This window comes from Callithrix jacchus, chromosome 9, assembly GCF_049354715.1.
Source record: "Callithrix jacchus isolate 240 chromosome 9, calJac240_pri, whole genome shotgun sequence".
Lineage (NCBI taxonomy): Eukaryota > Metazoa > Chordata > Mammalia > Primates > Cebidae > Callithrix > Callithrix jacchus.
In genome coordinates, this window is record NC_133510.1 from 84,026,066 (window position 1) to 84,043,884 (window position 17,819).

A 17,819-nucleotide genomic window follows, 5' to 3' on the forward strand; every position below is an offset into this window, starting at 1 on the left:
ATGATGGCCTGAGCTGGAAAGATGAAAATCAACAGATTTGGAAGATTAAAAAAACGCAATTGACTGTATTTGGAAATAGTGCATGGATGTGCAGAGAGGAAGAATTAGGACAAGGAAGAACAGGAGCAAAGAGGAAGCCCAGGTTTCAGATTTGGTCATGTGCGTAGAAATCACTGCACTAACCCCGATTACATTGTTTCAGGTTTTCTTCTTTATCCTAGAGTTCTTTCCTTATCCAGTTTCTATTTATGCATTCAATTATTTGGGAAATGTATTTTGAATACTTATAATATGCCAGAGTCTCTATGTTAAAACTTTGAAGATTCTCCTCGGTTTAGTTCTCTTCTGAATTTTACAGAGAATCACAGAATCTCAGAGCAGGGACAATTTACAAAGCATGTAGTTCAAACTCTTAGCCAAAAGTTGAATTCTCCGTGCAATAATTCTATTATGTACTTATGCCTGGCAGTTCTATGTTAGACGTACTTACGGTGAACAACTCCTTTTCCAGGTGGTCAATTCTTTCTTTCTACATCTGTGACTGCTAATAATTCTCACTTAGATTCAGCTCAGTTTATCTGTAGTAACCCCTGACTTCTGGCCCATGGTCTTATCACAAGGCCATACAGAACAGGTTTGGTTGTTCATGCTCTTAGCAACATCTATCTTTGTTCTGTATACAAGTCTTTGAAGAAATGGCTTTGTGTCATCTCACTGGTATGGTCATGTTCCTCTGAACATATGCTGGTTTTAATAAATAGACTTTAGATATATTTCCCAGAAATGAACACAATACCCAGCTATAATCTGGTAACTGCACAAAATTTTGACACTGTTACTGCTTTTATGAATATTAAAAACATTAAATTATTTGTCAGGCTTTGCTTATTTGCCTACCTTGCAGAAACTTTTTTCTTAGGAGTTACAGTTAAATTATATATGCTCCCCTATATAGAAGTAATCAGTATGTATAGTACTAAAGTTGGCTGCAGGATTATAAAAATTCCCCTATAAAATTTCATCTTGTCAGATTTGAATGCCTCTGTAAAGATCTTCCTTAAGCATATTCTTTATCTAAAAACTGAACTATGCCTTCTAGCTTCATACTTTGACAAAATCTGATGCTCTGATTTAAATTATGTGTAAAAGTGCTGGGTTATACCACCTTCTGTTTTATTCAGTTATTATCAATTCATTTGTGAAGCCTCTTTGGTTATCTGTCTTTAGCTGGGAGAATATCTTGTAAATAAGAACATTAGGGTGCCTTTAGGCTTTTGGCACTTTTCTCGTTATCTTCAAAGACTTAAAAAAGTGATCATAAAACCTGAAATACTTGAATGCAATAATTAGTTTTCATGTCCATCTCTCTACAAGCTCTTTGAAGAATAGAACTATAAAATTCAAGTATCAGTAATTTAAATCCTTTCTTGGGACATACACACCAAGCAAATGAGTGAAAAATTATCACTTTCATGTTCTATTAATATTAATCCAGAAATTACATGAATTAAGATAAATGATATAAATTTATTTTGAAAATGACATTATCTTCTAATATATGTAATTGCCTTGAGTTTAATTTTTGTTGACTAATTTTATTTCACTCTTTCCAGGTCAAAAATATTTCTCCTGGCAGAAATTATGGAGCCAACACTGGGCTTCTGTTCTATTCAGTCTGTAATATATTAACTTTGCATTGCTGGCTCAAAATGGCAAATTTATACTTTTTTGTGCTATTTTTCCTTCTTCTAAATAGATGGAATATATCTAAATATATCTAAAAGAGAGCACTTTGGTTTTCCTTATCTTTCTTTTTTCTAACAAATTTCAGTTCATTTTGACTCTTATTCTTTGGATATTATCATTATTATTATTTAGGTTCAGGAAATTCATATAATTGTCCTTGGTTGAAGCTAGGCAGGGCTATGCAAGATCATATGGCAAAGCAACAGCAGCTCTATTTTAGTGAAAATAGAGAAAATATGCTTCTGGAGTTCCAAGTAGGAAACTGGAACACATTTTCCTAGAGAAATTTTGAAAGCATTGGATTTAGGTTTTAAAATGTTATTTGTTATTATATTCATTGAGTCACTTGCCCAGGAATTTTTCCATAGTAATTGTGTCTGTACTAAATAAACCCTCGACTAAAGATAAAAAAAAAAAAAAATGATCCAAGCACAAATATCTGCTTCAAAGTAGGCTATAAAAGGACTTTATCTAAGGACTTTATTTTTGGAATGGGATAAAGGAGAATATATGTGTTCTTGAAAAGGCTGGAGAAATCTTTCATCATATCTTATTGTCAAACTTTTGGGAATATCTTGGCTCTATTGTTTCTGGAACCTGTGAGATAATCTAATATCATGAAAGTGAATCCTTCTTTTTGCATTATCTACTCAGACACAGTTTGTTAAAAAAATTTTTTTTTGTGGAGGAAGCATAGACTTTTACTTTCTGTGTATGTAGAATACTTAGATGGGAAAATGTACTCAGAGCTTCTAACACATCTTACAAATTAAGTTCTGGAATACAGATCATTTATAAGTTTAATTTGGTATATAAGCAGTTAAGAAATACATGTTAAGTGAAAGAACATTGTGGAATTTCTGTGATATCTTTACATATAAATATTTTAATCACAATTATTTTCCTTATAGATATGTATACTCGGAACCTGCCAAATGCCAAATATTAAAAATATAGTCTCAAAACACATTAAAGATTACACACTGAAGGAGACTCTCAGGATTGTGATGGGAATAAATTAAATCTATAGAGCTTCACTTTTATGCCTTTGATATTCTAACACAAAAATTTACTGGTAGTGATTAAGTGTGACTGCTTTGCTCTGAGGATAAACTGCTTCTCGAGAAGCAAAAAAAAAAAAAAAAAAAAAAAAAAATCCCAACTGATAGCTGAGTCAGTCGGGATGTTAATTTTATTTTAATGACATTGAAAAATTAATTCATATATGAAATCCATTTCCTACTGTTTTTCATTTAGAATGCATAGAAAGGTCTAGCATATATTATCTATATTGTAACTAAGTATTGAAAATGGTATTAGTATATAACAGTCATATGGTATCTTTACACTTAAGTTACAAAATAGAGATTTCAGCATGGATATGTGCTTTATTAAAAAAAATTATATGGTGTTAAGAGGCAAGAGAAAAACATTAGACGATAAGGATTTAAGCTAAATATTTCATCATTTATATTCCAGGGATAAATTCAGTGGATATTCTGTCAATTTTAATATGTCCACTGCCTATTCAAGACTGTCTTGAGAATTAGGTGAGTTATTATTGAAACAGACATCCTCATCCTTAGTCCCAAAAGTCTCTATAAAACTAAGCTTCTTGGAATCAAAGTTGAGTGTAGAAATGTGAATCCTGAAGGGTAACCGATGTCAGATAGTCCAGTCTGACAAGTCTTTAGATTGAAAATTTAAAGTAGAAAAATGAAACAAAATATTTGAATAGACACATACTTAGGGCATTTCTGAACACAAAAGATGAATCAAAAATAAATAAATAAAACTCTTAGAGAGAGAAAGAGAGAGAGAGAGGAAAAGAAATCCCACATGCTATATACAAAACAATGACAATCAATTGATCATTAGCCATATCTAGAAGTAAGAAGAGTCGTAATTTCAAAGTTCTGAGGGCAAATTAACCAATAGTTCTACACTTTGGGAAATTATCAACTGATGTTCGGTGTAAAATATATTTTCAGGTCTCTAATGACTCAAGGAGTTTGCTGCTTGCCCATCATCACATTTCAGAGATGCTGACATGTGAAACCGGCAGCTAAATATATTCCAGGGGAGAAAAGTAAGAAATTTAATGATATATATAATAAAAATATAATTAACACTGATGATTCAAAAATTTTTCTTAAGCAAGAACATTGATGACATTTAATTTTATTCATTCCCTTGTAAGCTCATAGTTCTTGATCCCTAAGTAACATACTTATCAAATTATAATAGCATAAATGTTATTTTTAATGTGACGTGGGGCTTATATCTGTGCAGTTTAAAGTCTGTGACTGTCAGGTAAATTTAACTATTTGAGGGTTCCAATCGTGCTTTTTTTTAACCATTTACTAAGCCATGTTCTATCAGCTTTATTGAAAATATGACTGACAGTTTAATTTCCAATTGACTATTTTGTTAGTCAACAAGTTCTGAATTTAGGCAAAGAAGAGAGTTTCTATTTATTGTGCCCTAAAATACCCCAAACTAAGTACAATTTGGTGAGCTGAACCTCATTCAGAAACCAGGGTGTTTGGAGGTACCAGGCCATGTAGGTTTTAAGTCTTATGTGACCTTCTTTCACTCCATACAGTGTTATTATAGCTCACTGTAATCTCAAATTCATGAGCTAAAGCAATCTTTCTGTCTCAGCCTTAGGAGTAGCTAGGTTACATGCACATGCTACTATGCCTCTCTAAGGTATTTTTATTTTTTGTAGAAATGGAGTCTCACTCTGTTGCCCAGGCTAGGTCTCAAACTGCTGGGCTTGAGCAATTCTCCCACCTCAGCCTCCGGAAGTGCTGGGATTACAGGCATGAGTCATCATTCTGGCCTATGTGGTTGGCTTTAATTGGCCATTCTGACCAAGAAGCTTTTAGGTTTTTTTCAGTTCTATGAAGTAAGTCAATGGTAGCTTGATGGGAATAGCATTGAGTCTGTAAATTACTTTGGGTAGTAACCACCTTGAACTTCATATAGAACCGAAAGAGAGCCTGCATAGCTAAGTCAATTCTAAGCAAAAAGAACACAGCAGGAGGCATCACACTACCAGACTTCAAACTATACTACAAGGCTACAGTAATCAAAACACCATGATACTGGTACCAAAACAGAGATATAGACCAATGGAAAAGAACAGAGGCATCGGAGGCAACATAACATATCTACAACCATACAATCTTGGATAAACCTGACAAAAACAAGCAATGGGGAAAGGATTCCCTGTTTAATGAATGGTGTTGGGAAAACTGGCTAGCCATGTGCAGAAAGCAGAAACTGGACCCCTTCCTGACACCTTACACTAAAATTAATTCCAGATGGATTAAAGACTTAAACATAAGACCTGGCACCATAAAAACCCTAGAAGAAAATCTAGGCAAAACCATTCAGGACATAGGAGTAGGCAAGGACTTCATGAACAAAACACCAAAAGCATTGGCAGCAATAGCCAAAATAGACAAATGGGACCTAATCAAACCCACAGCTTCTGCATGGCAAAAGAAACAGTCACTAGAGTAAATCGGCAAACAACAGAATGGGAAAAAATTTTTGCAGTTTACCCATCTGACAAGGGGCTGATATCCAGAATTTACAAAGAACTCAAACAAATTTACAAGAAAAAAACAAACAAGCCCATTCAAAAATGGGCAAAGGATATGAACAGACACTTTACAAAAGAAGACATACATGAGGCCAATAAACATATGAAAAAATGCTCATCATCACTGGTCATCAGAGAAATGCAAATCAAGACCACATTGAGATACCATCTCATGCCAGTTAGAATGGCGATCATTAAAAAATCTGGAGACAACAGATGCTGGGGAGGATGTGGAGAAACAGGAACACTTTTACACTGCTGGTGGGAGTGTAAATTAGTTCAACCATTGTGGAAGACAGTGTGGCGATTCCTCAAGGACCTAGAAATAGAAATTCCATTTGACCCAGCAATCCCATTACTGGGTATATATCCAAAGGACTATAAATCATTCTACTATAAGGACACATGCACACGAATGTTCATTGCAGCACTGTTTATAATAGGAAAGACCTGGAACCAACCCAAGTGCCCATCGATGATAGACTGGACTGGAAAAATGTGTCACATATATACCATGGAATATTATGCAGCCATCAAAAACGATGAGTTCGTGTCCTTTGTAGGGACATGGATGAATCTGGAGAACATCATTCTCAGCAAACTGACACAAGAACAGAAAATGAAATACCGCATATTCTCACTCATAGGTGAGTGATGAACAATGAGAACACATGGACACAGGGAAGGGAGCACTACACACTGGGGTCTATTGGGGGGAATAGGGGAGGGACAGTGTTGAGGGGGAGCTGCAGAGAAATAGCATGGGGAGAAATGCCACATGTGGGTGAAGGGGAGGAAAACAGCAAATCACACTGCCACATGTGTACCTATGCAACTATCTTGCATGTTCTACACATGTACCCCAAAACCTAAAATGCAATAAAAAAAGAAGCTTTTAGGTTAATACATAGGCTGGAGAGCTAAGAATCGTAAATACATTCTTAAAGATAAGGGTAAAAGGTATAAAAGAAAAGAGGTAAAATATTCAGGTCTGGTTGTTCTAAATGTATTAGAAGAGGAGAAGATACTTATTTTGTTAAATAGGAAAAGGTACCTGGAGTTCAAAGAAATCAAACAGAGAGTTGTGGATAAGATCTCAGAGAGTCATAGTATCCCCAGAGGAAGTCCACATCGAAAAAACTATGAAGAATTATAATATTAATACTGAGACTAATATTGAAAATAAGTGACTTGACCCTTAAATGTCAGGAGAGCTATACCAGAAGGCTGCAGAGATGTTCAAGTTTTAAAGGGGAACACCAAGAAAATTATTGTGAGGCATTCAAAGAATTACTAGTTGAGTTTTAGTAATTATTATTATTATTATAGGTTAAGTATACTCTATATACATTTGCTGGAGAAATTTATGGAATTAATGCTTTAAAGAAAAGTACAGCAAAGATGAGGTATAATAAAGGCAAACTAGGCAGACCAACAATAGATTGACTTTAGGCCTAAGTTAGATGTTAAAAGACCAGCAACTGTTTAATAATACCCAGGATGGTAAAGATGGATAAACAAGATTTTCATGACTAGTGGGTGGTTTAACAGATTAAATATCATTGATTTCCTATTTCTCATCGTAAGACAATAGAGAGAAATATAAGCAAAACTAATGCCTGAACCAGAAAGCAAAGAAAAAGTAGAATTAATTAAAGTAGGAATGCGAATCTTCTAAACTGCATATGTGTTAAATTTACTGGATGGAAAGTATGTCTCAAATTAAACCTTTGTTTAGGACTGCCAACTTACAAATTTCTGAACTTTGCAAGAATTTGGAATGTCTCAAATGCTGTTCTCTGAAAGTAACTCCCCCATATGGCTTTTTAAAAAATGTACCATAATTAAATCCTCTAGAGAGTTCTCCCAATTAAATTTAAAGTTACAGACTGTCAATTCTAAATAGCTGCTATCCTAGCAAATTTGAAAATAAGATATTGTCTAGTTCTGCTTATCCTCGCAAAGACTAATGAACCTCGGCTATGAATTTTGGGACAGTGAGCGTAGCTCTGTTAAGTACTAAGCCCTGGAAACATCATTTTGCTGGGACAATGGATAGAATGTAGAAACAACCGATAGGATACCACAGGTTGCAACTGTGCATGTACAATCTATAGCATTTGACATTATGAAAAGGGTTGCTTCATTTATTGCTTTTATTTATTTTTAAAATAAAATGTACTTAAAATTATTTTTCATCTTGATAGAAGGCTAGCAAACATGAAATTTGAACACAGATAAGAGTGTAACACATTAAAGTGCACTGAAAGAGGATATGGTTTATTTCAAAAAGAAAGAAAATTGAAATTGTTTAAATGAAATTTTAAACACTTGGAAAAATTCAAGAATAAGCTGTCAACATTTAGAAATATTAATAATTAACAATAACAAAATTAAATAGAGATAAATTTTGAAACCCTGTAATTTAAAAGTAATTTTTCTATCTCTGTTAAAACTCATTATATGAAGACAACTTACTCTCTGGTAATCCAGAAATCAAGGCACAGTGTCATGCAAATTCCAAATACATGTTAAAAATTATCCACATATGTCCTTTGAACACTGATTGCATATTGATGCTCATGGGGCTATTGCTATGGAAAAACCAATAATAAGGGAAATACTTTTGTGCTTTCATTAATTAACTCTGACTTGCCTTGTGAAATCCATTTAAACCTAAATACCATTAATCCATGGGAAATAATCGTACTATGTTAGCCATTTTTCCTTCATAGAATGTTCTTAATATTCTTCTTAATATTAAAAACAAGTATTTTATATAATGCATTTTATAATTACATTTTGCCAATACATATTGTAAAATAAAACCCAAAGTCAAGCATGGTAAGATATTTAAGTGAAGAACTAATATTTGTTTCTGTGAGGGTACTTAGTAGTTGAAAAGTAATTGTATGAAATTAATATAAAATAAACCCAACAGTATATCAAGTTAATAATAGCTAAACTTTAAATATGTTATTTTAAATCATTGTATAATTGAAATGTTTAACTTTTGTAGCTATTTAAAAGGACATTTCAGTTGGCTCCAACAACAACTAACAAAGTATGCAGTGTACTGCCTTAGTATCAGACTTACGTGCAATTGTGAAAACCATTCAGATTGCCATTCTTTGTAAGTATTTCTCTGGGAGAAATGAGAATTAACTTTTAAGAAAAATAAACCATGTTCACTAGTCAGGCTGGGTTTTGATCATTTATATATTTTTAGACTTGAAATAAACTGCCAAAATTTAAAAAAAATTATCAGAGGCAAGTCGTTTTTAGAGGAATGCTTTTCTCAATAAATAGTCACAAAATAGAGAATATCATTACTAAACAAAATTAAGACATCTGAAACCGATTATGATTTTTGAGTGATCAGTAACTAAAGAATAAATAGCTGTTATTGACTATGACTGAGCTTTGACTGTATTGTAGAAATAATAATGTTCTCAAAGTCATTTATTTCTGGACAATATTTCTACTGAATTGGGTTATATGTACATAACTTTTAGTAATAAACAATTAGCAAACCTATAAACAATTACATTAGTGAGTTGTTCTGCAACTTGTAAGTATATACTTCCCATTATTAGTAAACATCTACAAAGCAAGTGAGAAGGCAAAAGATGAAGTCAATTGATAAGCTGTATATTCTAATCCTAAAAGCCTGTTACAAAATGATGATGAGAGCAGTGAATATTCTTTCATAAGGAAGAAGGGAAATGTGGAAACCAAAAACACAATGTTAAGAAATACTTGAGAGGGAGAAAAAGGAATAACCAACCAATAGATTCTGGTATAAAGAGAAATTGATTTACATTTAAAGCACATGTCCTAAAGGGGCCATTTTGTCAATGAAAATGTTACTATGTATTTTTAAAATGTTATTTCTGAATCTACTTGCTTTCCAGCAGCTGCTGCAACTCAAAATTTGCCAATTTTGCAAGTCATTTAAATGTTCCATATTATATGTGAATGAAAAGATACACTATTAATTTCCCGACAGATGCAAAACAATCTGCTCTGAGTCTAAAATAAGTTTATATTCAATCAGTCAGGGAAATGTTTCCCCTTTACTCCATTTTAAAGAGTAGACACTTATAATTGCCATGAGAGAAAACAAAGTTAGATGGTATAATCTCATTTTATCATACCAATCAGGTATTCATTTTAATGTCGGTAGGGTACTGAATTACTTTTAAGAATTTTGAAACAAATCTATGGTCACGTTGAAGAAAATACTTATTTCCACTACAGAATAAATATTTTTATGCTCTTTTAAAGAGTAGCTCATTATAATCAGGAAACATGAGCTCTGAGTTGTTTTAGGTAATATCTGGAAAATACTGGCTTCAATATAGTTCTTTTGTTTCTAACCACTCTCTTTTAAATTCCCTACAAATAATAATAAAGAATTAAAAGTTAGAAAGAGGGGGAAAAAAATCCCCAAACCTACTTTTTCTTCAGTCTTCGATCCTTCTCAGCTTGAGTTCCGAGTTTGCCTAACCCCAGGGACTCCTGAGCTGCAGCTTCAGTCTCCATAAAGCCTCCTGTGAAGAGAAGTAACTAACTATTCAGATTATGTTGCACAGGTTGTGTCAATTCTGAAGTCAGGTTGTTAAAGTTTATTTAAGCAACTGTTTAGTATCTCATTTTAAAATTCTCTTTATATTACTAACCCAACATGCATAAAATGACAAGGATACATACATAGACATACACTGAGAAAATGAAAACAAAACAAAACAGTACCTATGGGGATACAATTTGTTGAACATAATAAATGTGGCCTGTACACTGACAGACACTTGAATATACTGTCCCCAAGTCTTGAAGTCTATCTTTGTGGAAAGTCTATCTTTTATGGAAAATAAGAGCAAATATCTTTGTAGTGTGTGAGATTTGTTTCTTTTTTCAACAATTTGCAATATTTCACATATAATGGGATAAATGATAGCCCATTGTGTAGGAACTGAAGTATATGCTTTCTATTACAAGTTGAGAGAACGGAGAGGCCTTTGCTGACTTTAAAGAGCTCTTCCTGGCCTGTTCCTGGAACTTTGTTCTGCTCTACTGGCTGACTCTTACATCCTTCACTATAAATCTTACTTCTAGAACTTCATGTGTTCTGGGCAGGTTCTTGTGTTGTTTTTTAAACTTCATAATATTTTCTGAAAAAAAAAATAATAAGTCTTTCTTTAAAAGAGCTTGATAAAAATAGTTTTTACTCCATAGGTCATAAATTCTCATTTAGTGTCCATATATAATATGTACATTTTATATAACTTTGTAATAAAAAGAGAAAGAAAGCAAAGTATGATGTACATCAAACATATCTCAAAGGATTCCTAAACACAAAATTAATTCATAAATTATCTATTGTAATTGAAAAACAAGGATTTACTCTTATGTTCTGAAGTCAAGCTAAATAAAAACGCTCACTATTTTTAAATGGGTTAAGGTACATAAATTTTTTTTAATAAAACAAATTTAAATTCCAGGTAAACTAAAGATTAGGTAGGAAGATTTAAGCTAATACAAACGCTTACAAAGACTGTGCAAGAAATTTCCTCAATATATCAGTAAATAAGACCACTGAAGACAGCTTTAACTCTTCTCTCATTGTAGTGGACACTTCCTTACTTTACATTTGCAGGACTTGACCAAGGTATGGTTTCTCTTCAGCAGAGTAAAATATCTTACCAAAGCACCAGAAGCAAATTTTGGTGTTACTGTTTTTAATAATTTATTTTACCAAATAATTTATAGTACTGGACAATATTAATTTTGGAACATTGGTATAAATACATTAATCTCATTTCTGATAACCCTGTTAAACTGTATAATTTTTTTAAAAGTCTCCTTTAATTAAAAACATTTATTGCTGTCTAGATCTAATTCAGAGAAGTGGAGTTTGAAGCTCAAAATTTATTTTACTAATTATGCAAATGTTTAATTAGTAAACATTTAATTAATACAGGTACTTAAAACTTTTTTTATTGTGAAAGATTTTCCTTCTTCATATAGATTAGGAAAGCCTTCCACTGGTGACTAAAGTACTCTTGGGAAACATTTTCAAATGGGAAATTTTCCGTTATGTACCATAAATGAATATTTTCATTTTATTTCTCTCATCTGTATATTTGCTTCACTGTATATCAATAAATTATTATTCATAGTCTTCAAATAATAATAAAATGTTCTCTTGAAATGTAAATGAAAATGAATGAGTCACTTAAAAGTTATAAAATTCTTGACTGGTCCATACGGGGACACAGAGATTGATGAGACAGACCTATTCAGTAAACAAGGAAACATTTTCAACCACCAGGTGGTTGGATGATTCAGGCTTTTATTCCTCCAAACAATATAAGAGCGTTTAAATTCCAATTTAAATTTATTCATGTACCAAACATTTTAATAGAAAAAAATAACATTTTAATATAATAAAACTTGAAAGCAAAGAAAACTCTAGGAATATTTTGAGTTAAATCTAGACATTTTATTTTCTCATAAACATAAAAATAAAAAGCATCACGAAGTTAGAAATACTCAGAGTATTTCAAAATCTAATATCTTGTTTTCAAAGCATTTGATAGATAATTGGAACTACATCCTGCTCAAAACGCCAGATACAAAGGGACTTAAGGCCATTGTAAGAAAAGTTATTTTTAATCATCACATGCAGGACAGTGTGCTTAACCGGGAGGAAAGTCCCAGAAAGTGCATATTTTCGGCCCCATGAAAGCATATCTGGGGGAGGACATTTCTTCACAGAATTGACGCAGCTGCCTCACTCATCTCATGTTTATCTTTCCACATACTTGATCAACTAGCTGGTAAAGGTGACCTTAGCCAAACTTATTAACTCTTTTACCCTATGGATGATTATCTAAATCCAGTGAAAGTCTGTCTCATTCTTATCTAGCCATCAGTAGGCTCATATGGTTATGTGAACTTCAGAAATATCTATTTATCTATATCAATATTTTATTCACTAGCTACTATTAGGCACTCAAAATATGCCTGATCCAAATGATGTAGTGTAAGCATAAAATACACACCAGGTTTTGAAAATGTGGTAGAAAAAAAGGAAGAGATGTAATTAATACATTTTAAGTGATCATGTGTTGAAATGACAGTATTGTTTCTATATCGGGTTAAATTAAATGTAGGATAAAATTAATCCCACCTGTCCTTTTAACTTTTCTCAATGTGGCTACCAGAACATTTAAAATTACATACATGATTCACATTTGTGGCTTATATTAATGTTGGCTAGCACTATATATCAGAGTTTCTACCTGGAGACAGTACATCCACAGAGGAAATGTAAATGTTTACATATCTTGAGAGAGGGTCCTTTTTAAAATATTATAATGATTGGCACATATTGGACACGGGACAAGGATTCTAAACATCCTTCATTAAGTGGAGAATCTGTAGCTTGTTTCTTTTTTCTCCTTTTTTTTGAGACAGGGTCTCAGTCTCTCATAGCTTAGGGTGCAATGGCACCATCAGAGCTCATTGCAGCCTCAAATTCCTGGACTCACCCATCCTCCTCCCAAGTAGGTGGGACTATAGATGTGTGCCACCATGCTTAGCTAGTTTTTCAATTTTTTTGTAGACATGAGGTTTTGCCATGTTGCATAGGCAGGTCTTGAACTGCTGGCCTCAAGGGATCCTCTGACATCGGCCTCCCAAAGCACTGGGATTACAGATGTCACCTAGCTTGTCATTCTCAAAATGACGAGTTCCTCAGAGGAGAAACACTGGCCTGTGGAAGCTAGGGGTTATTCATTCTTCAGGAGGTCTATTAGGGAAGTATGTGGAAAGAACATAATGAACTTCACCCCTTTCTTGGCCTGAGGTGCTCAGGCTTGCTGGCTTGAGCTCCAAGATTCAGTGGATAACTTACATAATAAATTGTTTATTGCCTTGTCAGTGTCTGCCTAGTACTTGTGCCTATGCAAGGCATCATCTTTGCCGTCAATGAAGTTTCCTTGGCTATCACCCAGGCACCTTTTACTTTTGCAGGGCCTTTGAGGCCTTGGAATTGTTGAGGGCAAGACCATTCCTAGGGTGTGACAGGCACAGTCAAGGATTTTTTTTTTTTTTTTTTTTTTTTTTTTTTTGCCAGCCCCCTTTCTGTGTAAACAGGTTTGAGTCACCAATCAGTGAAACAACAATCTACTGATTCAATCTCATACAATACCAGTCTTGCCAGTGGGAGTGAGGGATCCACTTGCCAGACCACCCTCTTCAAAACAACGTCAGACCACTGGCCCAGGATGACCCCACAGATGCAAGTCACTAGGCTCCCTAGGGCATTTGGTTGAGTGCATGCGTGGGGTAGAGTGTCAAAGAAAACCATGAAGGGGAGAAACAGGGACCTAGGCCCATGCTGTTTGGCTGGATTGGGCAGCATGTCCAGATGGCATTACCTCCCTGCTGGTCCCAGTGTCTAAATAGTAACTAAGAAAATTTTGATGCTTCCAGTGATTAGAGCCCAAGTCCAGGGCTCTGCTGGGGGTGACTTGCCCAGATGGCACTGCCAGCCCTGAACTTTCCCAGACATCAGAGGGGATCTTAAAATTTTTCAAGGAAGATGCTACAAAATGTAGGGCTTGCAAAGGCTCACAGCGACAGAACTCAGGAAGGAGACCTACATTCCCAGGTCTATGGATGGAACTAGCTGGAGGTATCATTTGGATTGTGAAGGTGTGAAAGTTGTTAGAATCAAAATGTAGTCACTATTGTTAAGAAAACCCTGGAAAATAGAGCCAGGGAAGGTCATGAACAGAGGGTTTGCATGCTCGTATGCATGATAGCAACAATAACAACTAAAGATCCTACAAAAGCCACAACCTCGCACACAGGCCATTTCAATCTTCTGCAAAAAATATTTCTATAGGGACATCTGTCTGGCAACTGCCTGTCCAACCTCTGACTGGTGGCCCCCGTTATTAATTTGAGTAGCCAAAAGGTAATTATTTCAAAAAATTATGTAATCTTAATTTTCTTGCCTTTAAAAATCTTTGTCTTTCTTTCCTTCCCTGAATATACACATAGTTTACTATGATATACATATTTTTATTGCAATGCTGTATTCGTAAATAAACATCTTCTTTTAGAGAGTATCTCTATTTGTTATCTAGGTCAACAAAGACAAATATTTCCACGTTTCCCTGTCCTTAAATTCCATTCAAAATAACTTATGTTATATTTGTACTTGAGATACAAGTCTGTGAGAATTGCTTGCCAAAACTCATATTGCAAGGTCTCGGTCCCTCCATTTGTCCAGCAGAGGTCTCTGTCATTGTATGAAAAAGGGAGCTATAACTCTACTACAATCTGCTGATGATTGGTAGCTTCATCTTTCTTTCATTAGACCTGTCTTCATCATTAATCAATTGCACTTGGTTTGTATTTAAACACATTTGAATTTATAAATTGTTACTTAAATGTTCAATGTCTATTAGTCACTATCTGGAGACTGTATTTAGAAACAGTGCCTGGTTCATAAAGGGTATGTAATAAATACAATCACAATTGTAGCCAAATGCTACTCTAAACACCATAGGCAACTGGAACACAATGGTTTAATATTTGTGTACCTAAATATAAAAGGGACAGTAAAAATATGTTATTATAATTTTATGGGACCACTGTCATAAATGCAGCCCCTCATTAACAGAAAGGTCTTTATGTGGTGTGTGACTATATTTTTCTACATATAAAATGTGGGTGTCTAATGCTACAAGACTCTTTCACTATGCAGAACATGAGTCATTTCTAATTGATACTTTGTGGAATTTACATTGTAACTCTTGGTTTCTTAGCATCAAGGAACAATATAAATTTTGGGGCAGAGGCCCTGCACAGACACCTAAATTTTATATATAGAAACATACAGTCACACGTCACATAAAGACCTTTCTGTTAATGATGGACTGCATTTATGATGATGGTCCCATAAAATTATAATAGCATATTTTTACTGTACCTCTTATGTTTAGGCACACAAATACTGAACCATTGTGTTACTATCACTTACGGTGTTCAGTACAGTCACATATTGTATAGGTTTTATAGCAACAGGCTATATCTATAGTCTAGGTATGTAGTTGGCTATCCCATATAGCTTGAGTATGTAGTAGGCTATAATATCTAGGTTTGTACAACAAAATCCCCTAAGGCATGCATTTTTTAGAATGTATCCTCATCATTAAATAATGCATGACTGTACTTGTGAGATGATGCTGGTGTACTGCTGAAGCTGTTTTTGTCACTGTGAAATTATTTTTTTTTCATTATGCTTATTATAGTAGGTCAATGAGTTCAGACAATTATAATACAATCTGGCAGATAACCATAAAGGAATTGCAATTTAGCAGGCAAAAAAAAGCTCTTTAAAAATGCATATTGTTTTTCATATGCATTTAAAGGAAACTTGCTAAAGTAGCCTTAACCTAATAATATAAGAATTTTCATATATGTAATTGGGAAATCTAATTATTCAAAGTTAACTTGTTTTTCTGTTTTTATTTTTTTTCATAGCTTTGATATTTTGGCTCTATGTGATCACTCCTTCATCTTGAAAATCTGTCTTAGATTTGTTTCATCTTTTACGATGACTGATAATAGCCTGTTTATCCTAACCATTCACTGTTGACATCAGCTAAGTTGGTCATGTGTGTTCTTTTCTCTTCACAGTAATTATTAATAGGACTCTCGGAATACTTGAGAGAGGTGGTGTTTCCCAGGTGGCAAACCAATGAATATGTTAAGATTGTATAGAGTAGATAATTTCCCCAGAAATAGTAAATGCTTTAATATTTCGGTCTCTTCTCCATGCCCTATCATCATTTTTCTAAGCTGACAAACTGCACCTGGAGCAGTGCTTGTTTGCTCTAATCCTTAACTCTCACTTCTGCTTGGATGCTTAACTCTGGAACTTAGATTATCTTATTTCTGTGATTGGCTCTGCTTCAAGATGCTGCCTCCTGATCTCTGCACTTCCAATTTCTCTGCACTTCCAATACTTCCTGGGTAACTTGATCCTCAGTCTTAATCAGTTCCTTTGCTTCATAATTTGGTTTCACACTTCTGACCCCAGCCAGTACCCACTTACTAATTAACCACAGAAAAGACCACTTCCGTGACATTCTCTGTGGAGCTTGCTCTTTCACATAGCTTCAATACCCTTTTCTCAAAGACAAGTCCTGTTTGAATCTCTAGCTTTACACCTTTTCAAACACATAGGAAAATTGCACTTAGATGACCCTAATGGAATCAAACATATACAGGGTGATAAAGATTAATAAGCAGAGCTCTTTGCAAACATTATGTCTGTATCTTATATTAGAAAAACTACAATGTTTCTGTGTGATGTCTTTTTTTAAACTGTTGCTTTATTACTTATTCATTTATATGGGATATCTTCAAGATGTTATATACTCCCTAAGTAAATAATCATATTTTTAATTTCTTTATGTTCCCACACATGTTCCACAGGGATAGGAACTCAATGAAATATTTCTTGATTGAAATGGTCTCAAGAGTCTCCTTTCTGGAGCATCAGACCAGGAAGTAGAAGCCAGGATTTACTATCAACTCTCTCACTAAGTAGCTTCACTGCCTTCTGAAATCATCTTAATTTCTGTGAGTATAGAATGTAGACCACTACATGATCCTTACATACCTTCTAGAATTGTAATCTTAAAAGTAGAAATGTATTTTCATTGTAAATATTTCAAAGTGCATGAATGGTAGAAAGAAGAGTTGCTGGAGGAAAGACTTCAATATTAGAGATTAATAGATTCAGGATTCCTAGGGTTGAAGTAGATCTTAAAGATCTTCCAGGCCAATCACCTTTCCAACGCTTGGATTCTCTCCACAACAGTTCTTCCTAGTATTTGTCTAGCTTTTGCTTGACAATTTCCAAGTGACAAATAACTCGCTACCTCTTAAGCCAGCCCACTTTGTATAGAATTCTGACATCCCAGTGTTTTTGCTTACATTGAGATGAAGGATAACTTTGTACAACTTTAATACTTCGGTTCTAGTTTTGTATCCTCACTTAACAATGGAAAGGCCAATAGCTCTTCTACATAACAGCTTTTCAAATTTTTGTGAGCAGCTACTTAGGTAGGTCAGCAAGGAGAATAGACACAGCCTGTACTTTTGTTGTCTGAATGTCGTTCCAGTCCTCCATATCTGCCTAATTTTCCCCTCCAACCTTCTTCCAAGGTGATGATGTGCCTGTATAAATACAGTAACCAGGATGGATACCATTGCTTGCTCTGATTTTACCATGGTGGAGTAGAGTAAAAAAAAACTTTCATATCAATTCTTATGTTTATTAATGTGGCCTAAATTTATTAATCAGTATTGACTTTAGAGTCACATGAAATTTTCAAATTTTCTTTAAAAACTTACTTCCAAGAGCTATACT

At 34.1% G+C, this 17,819-nt stretch overlaps 1 protein-coding gene across 50 annotated transcripts in view; it reads right to left on the bottom strand.

The window, feature by feature from the left end:
• PPFIA2 (PPFI scaffold protein A2) overlaps window positions 1-17,819 on the bottom strand; it is a 506,309-nt gene that overhangs the window by 60,481 nt on the left and 428,009 nt on the right. For all 50 annotated transcript variants that reach the window (XM_078336983.1, XM_078336985.1, XM_078336982.1 and 47 more), the window contains one exon: window positions 9,819-9,912. In XM_078336983.1, the coding sequence (XP_078193109.1) occupies window positions 9,819-9,912 (94 nt within the window). The remainder of the gene's footprint in view (window positions 1-9,818; window positions 9,913-17,819) is intronic.